Source organism: Euleptes europaea, chromosome 20 (genome assembly GCF_029931775.1).
Source record: "Euleptes europaea isolate rEulEur1 chromosome 20, rEulEur1.hap1, whole genome shotgun sequence".
Lineage (NCBI taxonomy): Eukaryota > Metazoa > Chordata > Lepidosauria > Squamata > Sphaerodactylidae > Euleptes > Euleptes europaea.
Window position 1 is genome coordinate 978,777 of NC_079331.1, and position 16,324 is coordinate 995,100.

The 16,324-nt window shown below is 49.4% G+C and overlaps 1 protein-coding gene across 1 annotated transcript in view; it reads left to right on the top strand.

Moving 5' to 3' along the window:
- Window positions 1–3,552: 3,552 nt before the first annotated feature.
- Window positions 3,553–16,324, top strand: part of HERC1 (HECT and RLD domain containing E3 ubiquitin protein ligase family member 1) — a 65,046-nt gene continuing 52,274 nt past the window's right edge. Inside the window, exons 1-16 of the mRNA XM_056865669.1 lie at window positions 3,553–4,503; window positions 6,383–6,478; window positions 7,155–7,349; window positions 7,601–7,912; window positions 9,456–9,552; window positions 9,796–9,939; window positions 10,633–10,760; window positions 11,582–11,726; window positions 11,841–12,012; window positions 12,222–12,356; window positions 12,739–12,904; window positions 14,040–14,165; window positions 14,524–14,745; window positions 15,271–15,423; window positions 15,539–15,671; window positions 15,772–15,963. Coding sequence (XP_056721647.1) covers window positions 3,574–4,503; window positions 6,383–6,478; window positions 7,155–7,349; window positions 7,601–7,912; window positions 9,456–9,552; window positions 9,796–9,939; window positions 10,633–10,760; window positions 11,582–11,726; window positions 11,841–12,012; window positions 12,222–12,356; window positions 12,739–12,904; window positions 14,040–14,165; window positions 14,524–14,745; window positions 15,271–15,423; window positions 15,539–15,671; window positions 15,772–15,963 — 3,346 coding nt within the window. The 5' untranslated portion in view covers window positions 3,553–3,573. The remainder of the gene's footprint in view (window positions 4,504–6,382; window positions 6,479–7,154; window positions 7,350–7,600; window positions 7,913–9,455; window positions 9,553–9,795; window positions 9,940–10,632; window positions 10,761–11,581; window positions 11,727–11,840; window positions 12,013–12,221; window positions 12,357–12,738; window positions 12,905–14,039; window positions 14,166–14,523; window positions 14,746–15,270; window positions 15,424–15,538; window positions 15,672–15,771; window positions 15,964–16,324) is intronic.

The window sequence follows — 16,324 nt, forward strand, 5'->3', positions numbered from 1 at the left end:
CTGGAAGATTGTTTCTGCAACCCGACCATGTACATTTCCACCATGTCCTTGGGCAGCCGTTGCCGCCAGCATTCTCAGTTGGCAGATATATTGCATTTTAATTTCTTCTACCAAATATTGGCTCCCAAAATGGAACATAGTAATTGAAAGCCAATGTAAATGTAAACTGAAATAGAGAAAAGGGTGCATGGGGAGGGGATTCTAAGTGAGGTCCTGGGCCAGGTATGACTGGAGGGCTACCTGTCAGCCATCTCTTCTCCCTCTGGCATCAGTGTGGCAGGTGGTGGCCGGGAGCAGAGAGGTGGTGCTTCCAGCTGGATCCAAATCCAAGCGGGGAGGGGGGGAGGAATGGCAGGCTGCTGCCTCTTCTCCTTCTGGCCTTGGAGAAGGCAGCCGCTGACTGGCAGGAGGAGGCTCTCCATGGGAGCTGCATCCATCCACAATGGAGGAGCGTCGCAGAGGGGAGGGGCTGTGGCTCAGTGGTAGAGCATCTGCTTGGCATGCAGAAGGTCCCAGGTTCAATCCCCGGCACCTCCAGTTAAAGGGACTAGGCAGGTAGGTGATGTGAAAGACCCCTGCCTGAGATCCTGGAGAGCCGCTGCCGGTCTGAGTAGACAATACTGACCTTGATGGACCAAGGGTCTGACTCAGTATAAGGCAGCTTCATGTGTTCATGTGTTCTTCTTTGTTGGGCATTTTCCCTGTATAATCGGCTGCAAGTATCTGGCTAAAACATATTTATTCACCTCAGCATTTGAGTGATTTATGGTTTGTGTGGTGGTGTTGATCCCCCCCCCCTCTTGTCTCTTTCTGGATAACTACACTTACTTCTCTTATTTTATTGTTACTGATGTTACTGTTGGATTTTGTGTCTCCTGCTCACCCCCCTTCCCCTGAGAGCATGATAGTTGAGGGGCAGCATAGAAATCCCCTAAAGTAAATGGTCCCTTGTTATCTCGTCTCTTGAGTAGTCACAGCTGAATGTAGGACCTCCCTCCTTAAAACAAGTTCGTGATGTTGCAATTATGGAGCACGTAACAGGTCAGTAGGTAGATGATGTATGAATACACAGGCCATCATTGTCTTCCTCTGAGAGCCCTCCTGTTCGAGTGGGTTCACCTAAGCATAGGAACTATTTGGGTTGTGGCAGAAGACAAAGAAGCTGGCATCCTTGGGATCCAAAGCTGTGGTGTTGACCAACCCCATGGAGGGGCTGCCTGAATTTGAGGAGCTGGTCGATTGCAGCTTCTCTACCTCTGATTGATCCAGTGTCCTCAAGCCAGTTGGCATGTCTCCAAGCCAACTCTAGTAAGAGTGTTCCTTTCTGGAACATTGGAGATGATGTACAGTAATATTTGAAAAGAGTCTACGGTGCCCACGTTTGTTTTGTTGAGGCACAATCTGTTGCCTGCCGCTCAGTGGTTTGACATTTTGCATGCACTTTGTGTTGATTATGTAAATGAGTGTTATATAAATTTACAAGTCATCTGAAAAGCCACACAAGGCTTTGTGGAGGTTGAAGATCACAGGTTCTTATTCGCTGAACTTCATCACGCACAGACGCTTTACCTTATTTCCATACGTGGCATTTGGATGAAAATGGCAGAGGCCAGAAATGCTTTCCAAAGTAAGGGTCTTTGGAAAGGCTTGTTTTTAAAGTGTTGGAGATACGTTCCAGTGGCAGAGCATCTGAAAGGTCCCAGGTTAGATCTCTGGCCCTTAAAGGAGGGCTGTGAAGGATCTCTGCCTATAGCCCTGGGGGTTGACGCTGACCATGATGGACAGTGGACCAGACAGACTTTTGGTCTGACTTGGTATATTGCTTTGTGGATACACAAGTAAGAATAACTTGTCTTCTGCCAGAATAGGCGTTCCTTGCTCTCTGACCCCATTTGAGACATTCATCCCTGTCTGATTTGTATCTTGGCTTGCTGGCTGTTCATTTCATATTTTTTAATCCCACCCTTCACCCAAGGAGTTCAGGGTAGTTTACGTGGTTCTTGCTCATGCTGTCTCCTCACAACAGCCCCTTGTGGTAGTTTAGGCTGAGAGAGAGAGTCTCAGGGTCCGGGGTAGAGACAGACCTCTCCCTGCTCCCAGTGAGACGCTTGCTGTTTTGGTTTCTCAGCTTCTACAAAGTATTTCAGTTTTCTGTGTGTCATTGAAGCACTTTACTTTTGAACCTTGTGAGTGAGTGATGCACCAGGTTCCTAGAAATAGATCTAATCTTCCTTGATGAGCAAGAAAAGACATTCTAAAAGCATACTACGCTAAGCAGAAAGGCCAGAATAATATGCATCATTTTTGTTTCTGACAACAGCTAAGAAATGGATATTGTTTTAGCGCTTCTGAGTTTTTATTTTTGTTGCAGTCCTGAAAACATAGTGTGTGTTGGATTTTCCATGAGAATCTCTCCAACAAATGAATTTTCTAACCTTCTAGAGAATGTGACAGACCTCTTTGTCAGCTGCTGCGCACACAGGTTTCTGAGTGTTTATTTTGCTGGTGGCAAGAACGGTGCTAGAGTCCAACTCTTCTGTTGTGTGAGCTTTGGATCCTGGAAAGGCTCAGAACACATCTATCACAGCTAGCAGCAAGGACACAGATGTTTCCAGAATCCATTAATTTAATATTTATACCTTTCTTGAACCTTAAGGATCTTTAACAAGCTTCTCAGATTGTAAAAAAAAAAGAGACTGGCTCCAGTTTCAGGGTTGACGGGGGCACAGGAAGTCCCTTACAGTTGCAAACCCCTTCTGCAATCCTCTCTGGATTGGAGAATTGTAATCTGTACTTAGGTAGCCTGTTGGGGGGGCAGCTGCCACAGGGCCAAACAATACAACCGTTTTCAGTGTGTTGAGAGTGCTAGAACAATCTGTATTTATATTTTTAATAAAACCCTTTGTATCACCTTTCTCTGCAAGCTGTGGAGCTGCTTGCAGATGTACAACACACTATAAAATCCCCTCCATTGCATCATGCGCATATCAAGACCATATGGGCTTCAACATGTTGTTTTCGATTGTTTATTGTGGTAAGCGCCTCACAAGCAAGTTTGCCCTTTGTGGCAAGTTTGTCACAGTCCTTCTGTGGGCTATAGTAACAGAATGATTTAATGAAGAAAATGAAACCCCCTAATGGCAACTGACACAGTTGGACAGTAACACAGATTCATGAAGGTGCGAGGCTCTTCATAGGGTGATTGTAAGCATGGCCAGTCCAAGAACCTGTCAGGCATGTAGCTGAGCATATTCATTTGGAAGCAGTTACAGGTCTGCCCTTAGAAAAGCTATTTGGACTGAAGAATTTATGAAATGCCATTTTGGGATGATGTTACGACTGATGGAATAAGCAGATTCCCATGAAAATGTGTATGGTTAACTTTAAATATTATTTTGATATGTAGAGAACAGATCATGATTTCCCAATCTTCGTTGTCTTCAACAGGCCTTTTGTGGGGGTAGCAGCCATCTAGAATGCGTACCTGCTAAATACTGCATTATTCTAAACCAGAATTTCTCTTTCTCTTCCCCCTTGGCCCTCTCAGGACTGATGGCAGAGGAATAAGCAGCCATGGCAGCCATGGTCCCCCTGGTGAAGCTGAAATGGCTTGAGCATCTCAACAGCTCCTGGATCACGGAGGACAGCGAGTCCATTGCGACGAGGGAGGGAGTCTCGGTCCTGTACGCAAAACTAGTCAGCAACAAAGAAGTGGTGCCGCTGCCCCAGCAGGTCCTCTGCCTCAAAGGGCCCCAGTTGCCGGACTTCGAGCGCGAGTCCTTGTCGAGCGATGAGCAGGACCACTACCTGGATGCCCTTCTCAGCAGCCAGCTGGCCCTGGCTAAGATGGTGTGCTCGGACTCTCCCTTCGCTGGGGCCCTTCGGAAGCGACTGCTCGTGCTGCAGAGAATCTTTTACGCACTTTCTAACAAATACCACGACAAAGGCAAGGTGAAGCAGCAACAGCATTCTCCAGAAAGCAGTTCCGGCTCCACGGATATCCATTCTGTGAGCGAGCGGCCGAGATCCAGCACAGATGCGCTGATCGAAATGGGGGTCCGGACCGGGCTAAGCTTGTTGTTTGCGCTGCTGAGGCAGAGCTGGATGATGCCGGCTTCGGGCTCGGGGCTCAGCCTCTGCAATGATGTCATCCACACTGCGATTGAAGTGGTGAGCTCTTTGCCGCCCTTGTCCCTGGCAAACGAAAGTAAGATCCCCCCCATGGGACTGGACTGCCTGTCTCAAGTGACCACCTTCCTCAAAGGAGTGACGATCCCTAACTCTGGGGCGGACACTCTGGGGCGGAGGCTGGCTTCCGAGCTGCTGCTTGGCCTGGCTGCCCAGCGGGGCTCTCTGCGCTATCTCCTGGAGTGGATCGAGATGGCCCTCGGGGCGTCGGCGGTGGTGAACACCATGGAGAAGAGCAGAACCCTGCAGGCGCAAGAAGGGATGATCAGCTTTGATTGTTTCATGAACATCCTCATGCAGATGAGGCGCTCGTTGGTATGTATGCAGTGGGTTTTTGTAACGGAAATGAGCCGTAAGGCCTGGTAATTAGCAGGCCTTGGTCGGGGAGGGGAGGGATGTGTACCAAATAAATAAATACATGTAAATAAATAATTGCCATATTTCTGCAACCTCTGAGCTGGTGTGTGAAATCTTATGTCCTCTGTTGGGCGTTAACTGGCTTAACGGCACTAAGCGAGGGGCTAACAAGTTCCATGTGAGCTTGCTGGCCTTCACGTTTGCCAGACTTGTGCTGCTGCTGTTTTTTTAATCTGGTCCTAAAGGAAAGGGAGGAAAGTACAAGAGTATCCGGTAACTGCACTAGTTACTTTCAGTAATTCCACTGGAAATATGGATAATCAGTACAGTAATTTGATAATGAACTATTAAAAAAATTATTTAATTTAATGTTCCACTTCCCCCATACTAGTTCTACCAGCCTTACTTAGAAAAAGCAAATACAATAATGGGATTACTCTATTTTGTTGTGGAATTTATACTGTGTTCCTTCAAGCGTGTGAAGGAATCACACAGGATCAGAGGAGCATGCCTATTACCTTGGATGCTGTGGAACACAGGCAGGATGGTGCTGCTGCAGTTGTCTTGTTTGGGGGCTTCCTAGAGGCACCTGGTTGGCCACTGTGTGAACAGACTGCTGGACTTGATGGGCCTTGGTCTGATCCAGCAGGGCTTTTCTTATGTTCTTATGTGTGCTTTTCTTCCCAATGCATTTTAAGGATACAGAAGAACTATATACCATGATGTAAAAGCGGAAACTGTGTATATGTGTGTCTCCAGAGCAGCATATCATGGGCTTAAGGTGAAATTGTGTTTGCTGTTGGTTTCCCTGACACTTGCTGTCGGTGGTTCCCTCAGCTTGGGAGACAGGAAAGTGTGGTGATTCGCCAGTTGTGGATTTTCTTACCTGTGAGATGTTGCTTATGATGGTTTACCTGAACCGCCAGGTTTGTGAAGTCTGCCCGCAGTGGAGAATGGGTTGACACAGGCCTGCCCAACACCTGGGCTCTCCTGGCAGCCAGGCATTGCTTGCAGTTCTAGGGGGGCACTGGGGAGGCCTGGAGGTGGGGCAGAAGGACCTCATGGCTAGGGTGGGTTGGGGCTGTCCTGTCCACGCTCTGCACATTTGAAACCCCAAGCGGCCTCTTTGCTTTGAAATGCCTTTCTGTCTTGTAGCTTATTGAGGTAGGGACTTTCAAGGTCACACTCCTTACACAGGTCACGCAGCCAACTTTGCACAACCCCCAGGTGTTACTAAAATATGTGACGCTTGTGAAACAGGCAGAAAATATCTTAGAACTGTCCCCCCCCCCGAGTGGCAGCATGAAATGAAAAATATGAGGTGTGCCTATGACTTTTTAAAATAACTTGGAAGATTTCTAAACTGTGTGCTGGTTTGAAGAGCTGCTGCCTGAACTGTGAGCACGGGACATTCTTGCTTCTCTGAGCTCAGCTGTGCGCGTCGGCCATTGTGTGTCTGCCTCTGTTGTGTGATCCCCAGCCAGAGCAGGGCGCTCGGTCTGGCGTAAGGAGCCTTCTTCTGACCCCAGAGGCACTGGCCTGGGAGGAAGTCCTCTCATACCAGAGGAAAGAGCTGCCCTGAATTCAGTGCGGTGGCAGGACAGCCCTGTGTGGTGACAGCATAACTTAACCAAAGTGTGACTGAGGGGAATGTATGGAAAATGACTAGAAGACTCTGGAGCATTCTCTATGTATACTTCATATTGTTGTTTTTTGAGAAAAGCTTATTTCGAAAAAATATATTTGATTTATTGAGTTGTCGTGATAAATTAGTTTATCTGAAGTGTGCAGGATTACCTGGCAGTGATTTCTTCCCCGATGATGTTTTACATCGCAGGGATCATCTGCTGATCGAAGTCAGTGGAGAGAACCGACAAGGACCTCGGACGGCCTCTGCTCTCTCTATGAGGCATCTTTGTGCCTCTTTGAAGAGGTAGGTCTCTCTAGCCACATGGTAATTAAGGTATTTTTTTTTTTTAAAAACGTGTTCTTAGGACTTCTGGCTCTTTTGAGAACTTGAACATTCTAATGGCTGCCGAGGTGCTTCCATGTTTTTTAAACCCCTCGCTGACTTATTCCCTCCAATGTCTGTCCTGCCTCTTCCCAAGACTCTGTGATTCGGAGTTTATAGACACGTGCAGATTGCCCCAAGTTCTGCTTCAGCCTAGTTGCTAAAACCAGCCCAGACGAGAAAGAAACCTCTAAGGGAATGAAATCCCCCAAATTGGAGCACCTCTCTGTGTATCTGTCTGGCTGTGTGAATTAGGGGTGCCATTGGTGCAGCCCAGAAAGTGTGCTCAGTTGATCCTGAGGCCTGTGAGGAAGCATAAGGATTGAGCTGCTCTCATCCAGTTGAGGTTATGGCGGGGGCTCCCAGTTCATTAAAGGAAAGTAGGAAAGGGAAGGCTGGAAATCAGCTGTGTGTGATCGTACCTCAACTTCCTGTTCTCTGTGCCTGTCCTGACCCTCGGGTTTAGTATTTGTAACTGAATGCTGCATGTGTGGTGAAGAGTTGGGCCAAAGTAAATAAAGAATTGTTTGATAAAAGCGTAGCCCGATAGTTGGCTCCAATTCTGTCTCCGTTTCCTAAGACACGTTTATTTGTGCAGGTTTGTCGCATGGCGTCAGACTACTCTAGGACGTGTGCCAGTCCAGACAGTATTCAGACGGGTGATGCTTCCGTCGTTTCCGAGACCTGTGAAGTGTACGTTTGGGGCAGCAACAGCAGCCACCAGCTTGTGGAAGGGACGCAAGAGAAGATCCTTCAGCCTAAGCTGGCTCCCAGTTTTTCTGATGCTCAGACAGTGAGTAGCCCTTTTTTTTTTTTGGTATCACTGCAGTTAAGAAGAGAGGCAGCTTTCAGTGTTGGGCAGTTTTGAATATCCTCTCCCAAAATGTCCAAAGTACATATTACCAGCTGATCATTCCTGCGTGGAATGAGGATCTCTCGGCTAATGACATAAACGTGCGATAGTTCTGTGAAGGCAAACCTGACTGCTGAGCTCCAGTTTGCAATTATTTTTTAAAATGTTTCTTCCTCTTTCCCCTCTGACAGATTGAAGCTGGCCAATACTGCACTTTTGTGATATCTACGGACGGCTCTGTCCGAGCTTGTGGCAAAGGCAGCTACGGCCGGCTGGGGCTGGGCGATTCCAACAATCAGTCCACTCTGAAAAAACTTACCTTTGAGCCTCACCGGTCGATCAAGAAGGTGTCGTCCTCCAAAGGCTCCGACGGCCACACGTTGGCCTTCACCACAGAAGGAGAGGTCTTCAGCTGGGGTGACGGTGACTATGGCAAACTAGGCCATGGGAACAGCTCAACCCAGAAGTATCCCAAACTGATCCAGGGCCCTTTGCAAGGGAAGGTACGTTGCACCACAGAATCGCTCTATTTGCGTTCATTCTCAATTCAGCTGGGTTTAGAGCCAGCGTGGTGTAGTGATTAAAAGCGGTGGTTTGGAGTGGTGGACTCTGATCTGTAGAACCCAATTCCCCAGTCCTCCACATGAGCGGCGGAGGGTGATCTGGTGAACTGGGTTGGTTTCCTACACATAAAGCCAGCTGGGTGACCATGGGCGAGTCACACTCTCTCAGCCCCACCTACCTCACAGGGTGTCTTGTGGGGAAGGGAAGGTGATTGTAAGCCGGTTCAAGTCTTCCTTAAGTGGTAGAGAAAGTCAGCATATAAAAACCAACTCTTCTTCTTGAGGCTCTGGAGATTTCAGGGGCATCAGGTTTCTTTTGTGCATGGCATAGCTTTTCCTTCAGAAATAACTGTATTTGTCCACCAGCCCATTAAGCCTTCGACACCTTTGCCTTCTTTAAAGCTTTTGTTGTGCTGAGGGCTGCTGCTTAGGTTACCGAGGGCTGCTGAGCCATATTTCCATGTGGTGGGATGTGCTTTCTGTACAGAACTTGCCGTGTGAGTCAGCCTGCCCAGGGGCAGAGAATGCTGGAGCCGGCCACTGCCACAGAGGGTTGGCGCTCACAGAGAGATGGTCCTGCCTGTAATGTTTCGACACAGCCCCAGTGACTACTGCAAGCTGTATTGTTTTGTTGTTTGGTTTTATTAGGATTATATACATTGTTTGTTGTGCTTTAAATGATGTTACCTGTCCTGAGCCTGCTTGCTAGGGCGGGCGGGTTATAAATCTAATTAATAAATAAATAAGCTGGCAAGCAGCACTAGCCAGTCGAGGTGCAGCCAGTATCCTTTTGAGACTGTAGGCCTCTCCTTTTGAAGACATGAAGCTGCCTTATACTGAATCAGACCCCCCTCGGTTCATCGAAGTCAGTACTGTCTACTCAGACCGGCAGCGGCTCTCCAGGGTCTCAGGCAGAGGTCTTTTGGCCCGGCGCTGTGAGGCTCGGGGTACGCAGCGGGGAGGGTTTGGCAGCTGTGCCCAAACCTTATCCCAATAGGCCTCCAGTTTGTTTCCCCCATTTGGGTTGAAGGATATGTTGTTCCAGCTTGCTGAGCTCTCAGCTTCTGCTTGGCAGTATGGCTGCATGTCAGTTTCCAACAGGGAACAGTCGTGCTGGAGAAGCACTTAGAAATGTTGATGGGGAGGAATTGGAGCCCAAGAACACCTTGTTTTCCCTCTGATCCGGATGAACGGCACTTTGCTGGGATGTGCTCCTGCCAAAAATTAATGCAGCCTCTGGGAAGGGCGCAGAGGACAGCGATGGTGAGGGAGAGAGGGGTGAATGAAGAGCTGTAAGCAGCAGAGGACCAGAGGTTTTGTGATCATGGGATGGCTCTTGATGCAGGGAGGAGGCCTTTGTGCCGGTCTCTCTTCCTGGCATTGTCAAAAAGCGGACAGTGTGTCGGTTTGGCTTCTGCATTGATGGTCGCATTTTCTGCAACCGCTCTGCTTTTACCATTCATTTTTCGTCTGTGCCCCTCAGGTTGTTGTCTGCGTTTCAGCTGGATACCGGCACAGTGCCGCCGTTACAGAAGATGGCGAATTATATACTTGGGGTGAAGGCGACTTCGGTAGACTAGGTAAGGAGTTAAAAGCCAGCTCTTCTGGAAAGAGCACGTGTGTGCAATGTGTATAATATAGAAAACTTAAATGTCTAATCCTACATGATTACTTCTAGTTCCTCAACAGTGCTGAAACTGAGGAGCTGTGTGTCTGGCTAGTCCCTCGATGGGAGGTTGATGGGTCAGTGCACAAGCAAGGAACCATGAGGAGGACGACTTCTCTTCCATGAGACCGTATCCCCTTTTCTCTTTTTTTCCAAGGTCATGGTGACAGCAACAGCCGTAACATTTCAACTTTAGTCAAAGATATTAGCAACGTGGGAGAGGTCTCCTGTGGCAGCTCGCACACCATCGCTTTATCCAAAGACGGGCGGACGGTGTGGTCGTTTGGAGGAGGAGATAATGGTACGGCATTTCCAGGTTTCCCTCAGGGAGGCTGAGCCTGTTGGGGGGGCGGGGGGAACCCCCACCACTCTCCCATGTCCATGTGCTTATCTGGCTGTCCTTGGGATGGGAAAAGCCAGTGTATCTAAGAAGAGTTAATGAGAATTTGTAAGGACCCGGTGGGAAAATAAAGGGCAGGGGCAGTAGCCAGAGAGGGACTCACCATCCCCGTGGCTGGTTTCACACTGGGCTCCATGGGGTTCTGCATCTGCACCTCCCCACGACAGGCATCTGGGCCATCTTCTGGTCACTGGGTGTGTGTGTGTGGGGGGGAGGTAGCTGTGAATTTCCTGCATTGTGCAGGGGGTTGGACTAGATGACCCTGATGGTCCTTTCCAACTCTATGATTCTATGACAGACTGCTGTGTTTTTCTGGAATCATTGATTTGGGGGAGGGGGGGTGAATCCATTAGAATCTATGGACTTAAGCTCTCAATACTATGCTGTACCACATGCAGTTTCCGAAAGGCATTTCTCTCTTTTATTTGCACCTCACTTTTAAACCAAAAAAAAAAAAAAAACCACGGCCCTGAGATTTCTGCAGGGGTGTGAGACAGCTTGGTGTAATTCCAGTGTAAAATTAGCCTGTTTTCCGTTGGCTTCTCTTGTGCGGCGTCACATGTGCCCTTGCTGTCTTCTGTGTGGTCCCAACAGGCAAGCTCGGTCACGGCGACACCAACCGAGTCTATAAACCAAAAGTGATAGAAGCCTTGCAAGGAATGTTCATACGGAAGGTTTGCGCTGGAAGTCAGTCATCACTGGCGCTCACGTCCACGGGGCAGGTAAGCTGGATGCAGCCATGCGAATGAGGTCCAACTCCTTGTGTTAGCCTGTGGGCTTAGGCAAGTAGACTTCGGCCTTGCCTACCGACTAGTGGTGTGGAAAGTTCTGCCAACTTATGGTGACCCTGTAGGGTTTCCAAGCCAAGAGGTGAACAGATGTGAATGGCCATCGCCTGCCTCTGCGCAGCAACCCCAGACTATTTTGGTGGTCTCCCATCCAAGTACTAACCGGCGCTGTCCCTGCTTAGCTTCTGAGATCTGAGGAGAGCAGGCTAAATTAGGCAGTCCAGGTCAGGGCTCAAGGATGTTATGGTGCTGGCAAGTGCCGTCAAGTCGCAGCCGACTTATGGCAACCCCGTCGGGTTTTCAAGGGGAGAGAGGAACAGAGGTGGTTTGCCATTGTCTGCGTAGCAATCCCGGCCTTACTTGGTAGCCTCCCATCCAAATACTAGCCAGGGCCGGCCCTGCTTAAGTCTGTAGGCTGCCTGTTCAGGTCAGGGCAGCCTACAGAATTAGGCTAGGCTTATTGACTGTAGGTAGTAGAAATCTGGGTCTGTATAAAAATCCCACGCTGCAAAAATACATTCATTATGGAGAAAAATGGTTTACTGAATTTCTAAGCTCCACTTTGTTGGTGAAGAATGAAAGGGCGGGGGGAGACAGTTTAAGATGTCCGGGGTAGTAATGACCACCTGCCCGAATGTGGCGTGTTCTTTGCCCAGCCCTGACCTAGTGCTCAATCTCGGTTCACGTGCTGGTGCGGACCCTCCGCCAGCTTTCAGACAAAGAGCGGTGCAGTTAACTCTTCCTGTTGCTCCCAGGTGTACGCCTGGGGCTGCGGTGCCTGCCTCGGCTGTGGCTCCTCAGAAGCAACTGCGCTCAGGCCCAAGTTGATTGAAGAGCTAGCCGCGACCCGGATCGTGGATATTTCCATTGGAGACAGCCACTGCTTGGCTCTTTCCCACGGTAGGTCATATCTGTCCTTGGCACATAAGTGCTGGATGTAGTCTTGGTCAGTGTACGTTGGCTTTCAGGCTTTCTTTTATTTGATGAACTCTTTTTTTTTTTGGTCTCATTTAGATAATGAGGTTTACGCCTGGGGCAACAATTCCATGGGGCAGTGCGGCCAGGGAAATTCCACGGGCCCCCTCACAAAACCCAAGAAAGGGAGCGGTCTCGACGGAGTGGCGATTCAGCAGATTTCGGCCGGGACCTCTCACAGCCTTGCCTGGACAGCCCTTCCTAGAGACAGGCAGGTGGTGGTGGTGCCGACAGGTGGCTGGGGGGTTGCCTGTGCTTTCCAAGCCTTGGGCTCGACCAGATGGCCTTCCTCTTGCCTGTCTTGGCAGGAAGACCGTTTTAAAAGATGCTTTTTTCAATTTGCGTCTGCGTGGGTGTGTGTGTGTGGAGGGGAAGTTATTTTGGCCCTGTGTGCTTCATGGCTGCCTACTCTTCTTACAGACAAGTTGTGGCCTGGCATAGACCTTACTGCGTGGACCTTGAAGAAAGCACCTTCTCGCATCTCCGTTCTTTTCTTGAGCAGTACTGCGACAAAATCAACAGCGAGGTTCCTCCTCTGCCTTTCCCTTCGTCCAGGTATTCATTTACAAGGCTTCTGTGGAATGTTTGGAGGGAAATTGTGTGTGGGGGGGTCCCCCCTCTCCCTAAAGCTATGTATGCAGGGAGCAACTCCTGTACACTGCAGAAGAAACTGGATTTGGAGGTTAAGAACTTTAGTTTTCCATCTTTCTCAAGAGCCTGGCAGTGCTGTTGGAACTGGAATAATGATCTTTCAAAAAGTACCATTAGGGATTTATTTGGCTGTTTTGAGGCAGTTGCATTAAAAGATTCTTTTGGTATGTGGAATTTCACGAAGACGTTGTTGGGAATGGATGCGGAAGAAAAGAAGGTGCTGAGTGAGGATCAGGGATCACGGGCCAGCCAGGGTTGATGGTGTTTTGTTTTTTTCCTTTTGCAGGGAGCACCACAATTTCCTGAAGCTCTGTCTGAAGTTGCTTTCTAACCATCTTGCTCTGGCCTTAGCTGGTGGAGTCGCTACGAGCATCCTCGGGAGGCAGGCCGGCCCGCTTCGGAATTTGTTGTTTAGATTGATGGACTCTTCTGTCCCAGATGAAATCCAGGAGGTGAGTCACTCCTCTGTGATCTGTTCTGCATACATTTACAGGTTGGGTGCCCCATAATTTTGGTGGTGGAAAGTGCTGTCCGATCACAGCCAGCTTGCGGTGACCCTGTAGGGTTTTCAAGGCAAGAGGCTTTCAGAGGTGCTTTGCCATTGCTTGCCTCTGCGTCATGACCGCGGACTCCCTTGGTGGTCTTCCATCCAAATACTAAGCAGGGGCGACCGTGCTTGGCTTCCGAGATCTGACAAAATCAGGCTTACCTAATCTGGTGAAAGGCAGATAGATGGAAGAATTGCAGAAGAAGTGGGTGCCTTACTTTGACTATGCAAAATTGAAACCATAATTTAATAAAGAGGGATGGAGGTATACCCGCGCTTACTAGAACATTAGAATAGCAGTATAAAGATAATAAAGTTAATGGCTATATATAATAGTTTAATATGGATTAGTAAATGGAGATTATACTCCAAGTATAGATCAAAAGATAGACAGGTGATTCGGCTTTTTTTTTTTTTTTTTGTAAATAGTGAATCGATAAGTTTAAAACAAATCCCTTGGAAGATTGATTGATACTGTTGTATGTATGGGAATGATTGAGTTTGTTATGTGTTAATTTTAAATAGAATATCTTTTTAAAAAATCAGGCTAGCCCGAGACATTCAGGTCAAGGGGACTCATTATTGTAAAATTGGAAAGGTTCTTAAAACCTGACACCTGGGCACTCGCAACGGAAATTCTGACTGTTAGGGCTAGTTTGGCCGTCGGGTGCACCTGCTGCACCAGCGCATGACCTGTGATAGGCCGGTGGGGGCGGAGCTAGCTCTGTTCCGCACCCTCTGACCAAGACCTTCAGTCTGGGAGAATCACAGCAGCAGCCTGGGCTGCAGACAACCGTTCCAGCTGTGTGTGCAGGTAGTGCACGGGATGTTCTCAGGTGGTAAACTGAAACCAGAGCATTCAGAGGCTGAAAGCGCAAATATTTCAAAATGTATTAGGTGAAACATTTGTTTTGTTTTATTTATTGAAAGCATGGTTGTGCTGCCTTTCCACCCAATCAGGGCCCCCACAAACACATTCCAAAAAACGCGTTCTGGCTTTTGCTGGAATGTTCCCAACGAGGTCTCCCTCTCAACTGCAGGTGGTCATCGAGACGCTGTCGGTGGGAGCCACAATGCTGCTGCCCCCTTTGAGGGAAAGAATGGAATTGCTGCACTCCCTCCTCCCCCAGGGGCCCGACAGGTGGGAGAGCTTGTCGAAAGGGCAGGTAAGAAGCCTGGGATGGTTGGTTGTTGACTGAGTCATAGAATCATAGAGTTGGGAAGGGCCATAGAGGCCATCTAGTCCAACCCCCTGCTCAATGTAGGATCAGCCTAGAGCATCCCTGACAAGTGATTGTCCAGCCTCTGCTTAAAGACTGCCAGTGAGGGGGAGCCTCACCACCTCCCTAGGAAGCTGATTCCAGGAAATGTGATGCCATTGGCCTTGTTGGGGATAGTTGAGCGAAACCACCTGCCCCATTGTTCAGCTGAGGTCCCCCTCCTGGCCAAGCACCCTCGCTGGGGGTTTTGGTCTGAAGTTAGAGGAAAGTAAAAAGATCACCCCTCTTTTTTCTTCCCTTTCAGAGAATGCAGTTGGATATCATACTGACGAGTTTGCAGGATCATACCCACGTAGCCTCCTTACTCGGCTACAGCTCGCCGTCTGACGCCACGGATGTTTCCTCGCTGTGCATCGCTTATGGAAATATCTCCGACCCAACATACAGCGCCCAGAGTAACCATCCGGACACTCACCTGGCCGAAATTTTAATGAAGACTCTCTTGCGGAATTTAGGGTTTTATACGGTAGGTTCATCACTTAATAAATTTCGTTTCCAAGGGTTGTAGTAGTCAGTTGTGCTGATCAAGGGGGAGGGGTTGTGGTTCAGTGGGTAAGCATTTTCTTGGCATGCAAAAGGTCCCAGGTTCAGTCTCCAGGTAAAAGGATCGGGTAGCAGGGGATGGGAGAGACCTCCGCCTGAGACCCTGGAGAGCCACTGCCAGTCTGAGTAGACAATACTGACCTTGATGGACCAAGGAGGGTCTGATTCGGTAGAAGGCAGCTTCATGTGTTCGAGTTGGCATAATTTTGTGCTCTTGAGTTAGGGCTGAGCCCAAATGGCAGTGTGGGGGGTGCTTTTTGTGACTCCCTGTTAAAAAACTGGGGGTGCCTTTGGGGAGGGGGCAGTGAGCAGGGCAAGCGTTTCTCCTGCCAGGGATCAGGGCAGAAGGCGTTGCCCTTGCTCTCCTTTGGGTTTGGGACACTGCTGCGTAGGTGCGTCTAATTGGGTGGGTGGCCCAGTGGTATCACTTATCTCCTGCCCATCCCAGGACCAGGCCTTCGGAGAGCTGGAGAAGAACAGCGACAAGTTTTTGCTCGGGACGTCCTCCTCCGAAAACAGCCAGCCTGCCCACCTCCACGAGCTGCTGTGTTCCCTGCAGAAACAGCTCCTGGCTTACTGTCACATTAACAGTGTCAGCGAGGTTAGCAAACTGGCTTCCGGGCAGGTCGGCCAGCCTAATTTGGGGAGCGGGGGGGAGAAACGTGGCCTGTGTTCGGCTCAAGACCGCCTACCATGCTGGTCTTTCTTGTTTCCAGACCTCCAGCAGCGTGGCGCTCCTCCACAAGCACCTCCAGCTGCTCCTTCCTCATGCCACGGACATCTACTCACGCTCGGCCACTCTGCTGAAGGAAAGCTCTTGGAACGGCAGCGTTGGGGAGAAGTTGAGAGGTGCATCTGGGGTGACCGGGGCTGGTGGCGCCACAACCTCAAGTGGAAGCTCTGGTGCAGAGCGGCTGCCTGACACTCCTCTTCCCCCCCTCCCTCGCAGATGTGGTCTACGTGTCCGCAGCGGGAAGCATGCTCTGCCAGATCGCAAACGCCTTGCTGCTGCTCCCAGTGTCGGTCGCTCGGCCTCTCTTGAGCTACCTGCTCGACCTGCTGCCCCCCTTGGACCGCCTGAATAGACTGCTGCCTGCTGCCGTGCTGCTAGAAGATCAGGAGCTGCAGTGGCCTCTTCACGGTATGGCCGCCCTGCTCCCCCCCCTTCAAAAAGCAAAAACGAGTGCTTGGAAATTCAAGCAGGATCAACCACTGCTTCATTTGGCTTGACGTGCCCCTTTTCTTGCATGCGTCCTCCACCAGGAACCGATCACTGGCTCATCTGGGGGTAGTCAGAGTGGATTTGCTTCTGAGGGTGTGCGTTGTGACCAATTCTGGATTCAGTTGTGCCCTGTGTGGGAGATCCCATCAGTGTTTGTCTTGTTTTATTTTTGAGCAGCTTGAATGAGGGATTTGGATTGGGGTGAGTTATTTCTAACAGGGAAATGTTGTGTGTTTGTGTGTGTGTGTGGGGGAAGTGCTCAGCAGCTGCTTCTCAGAAT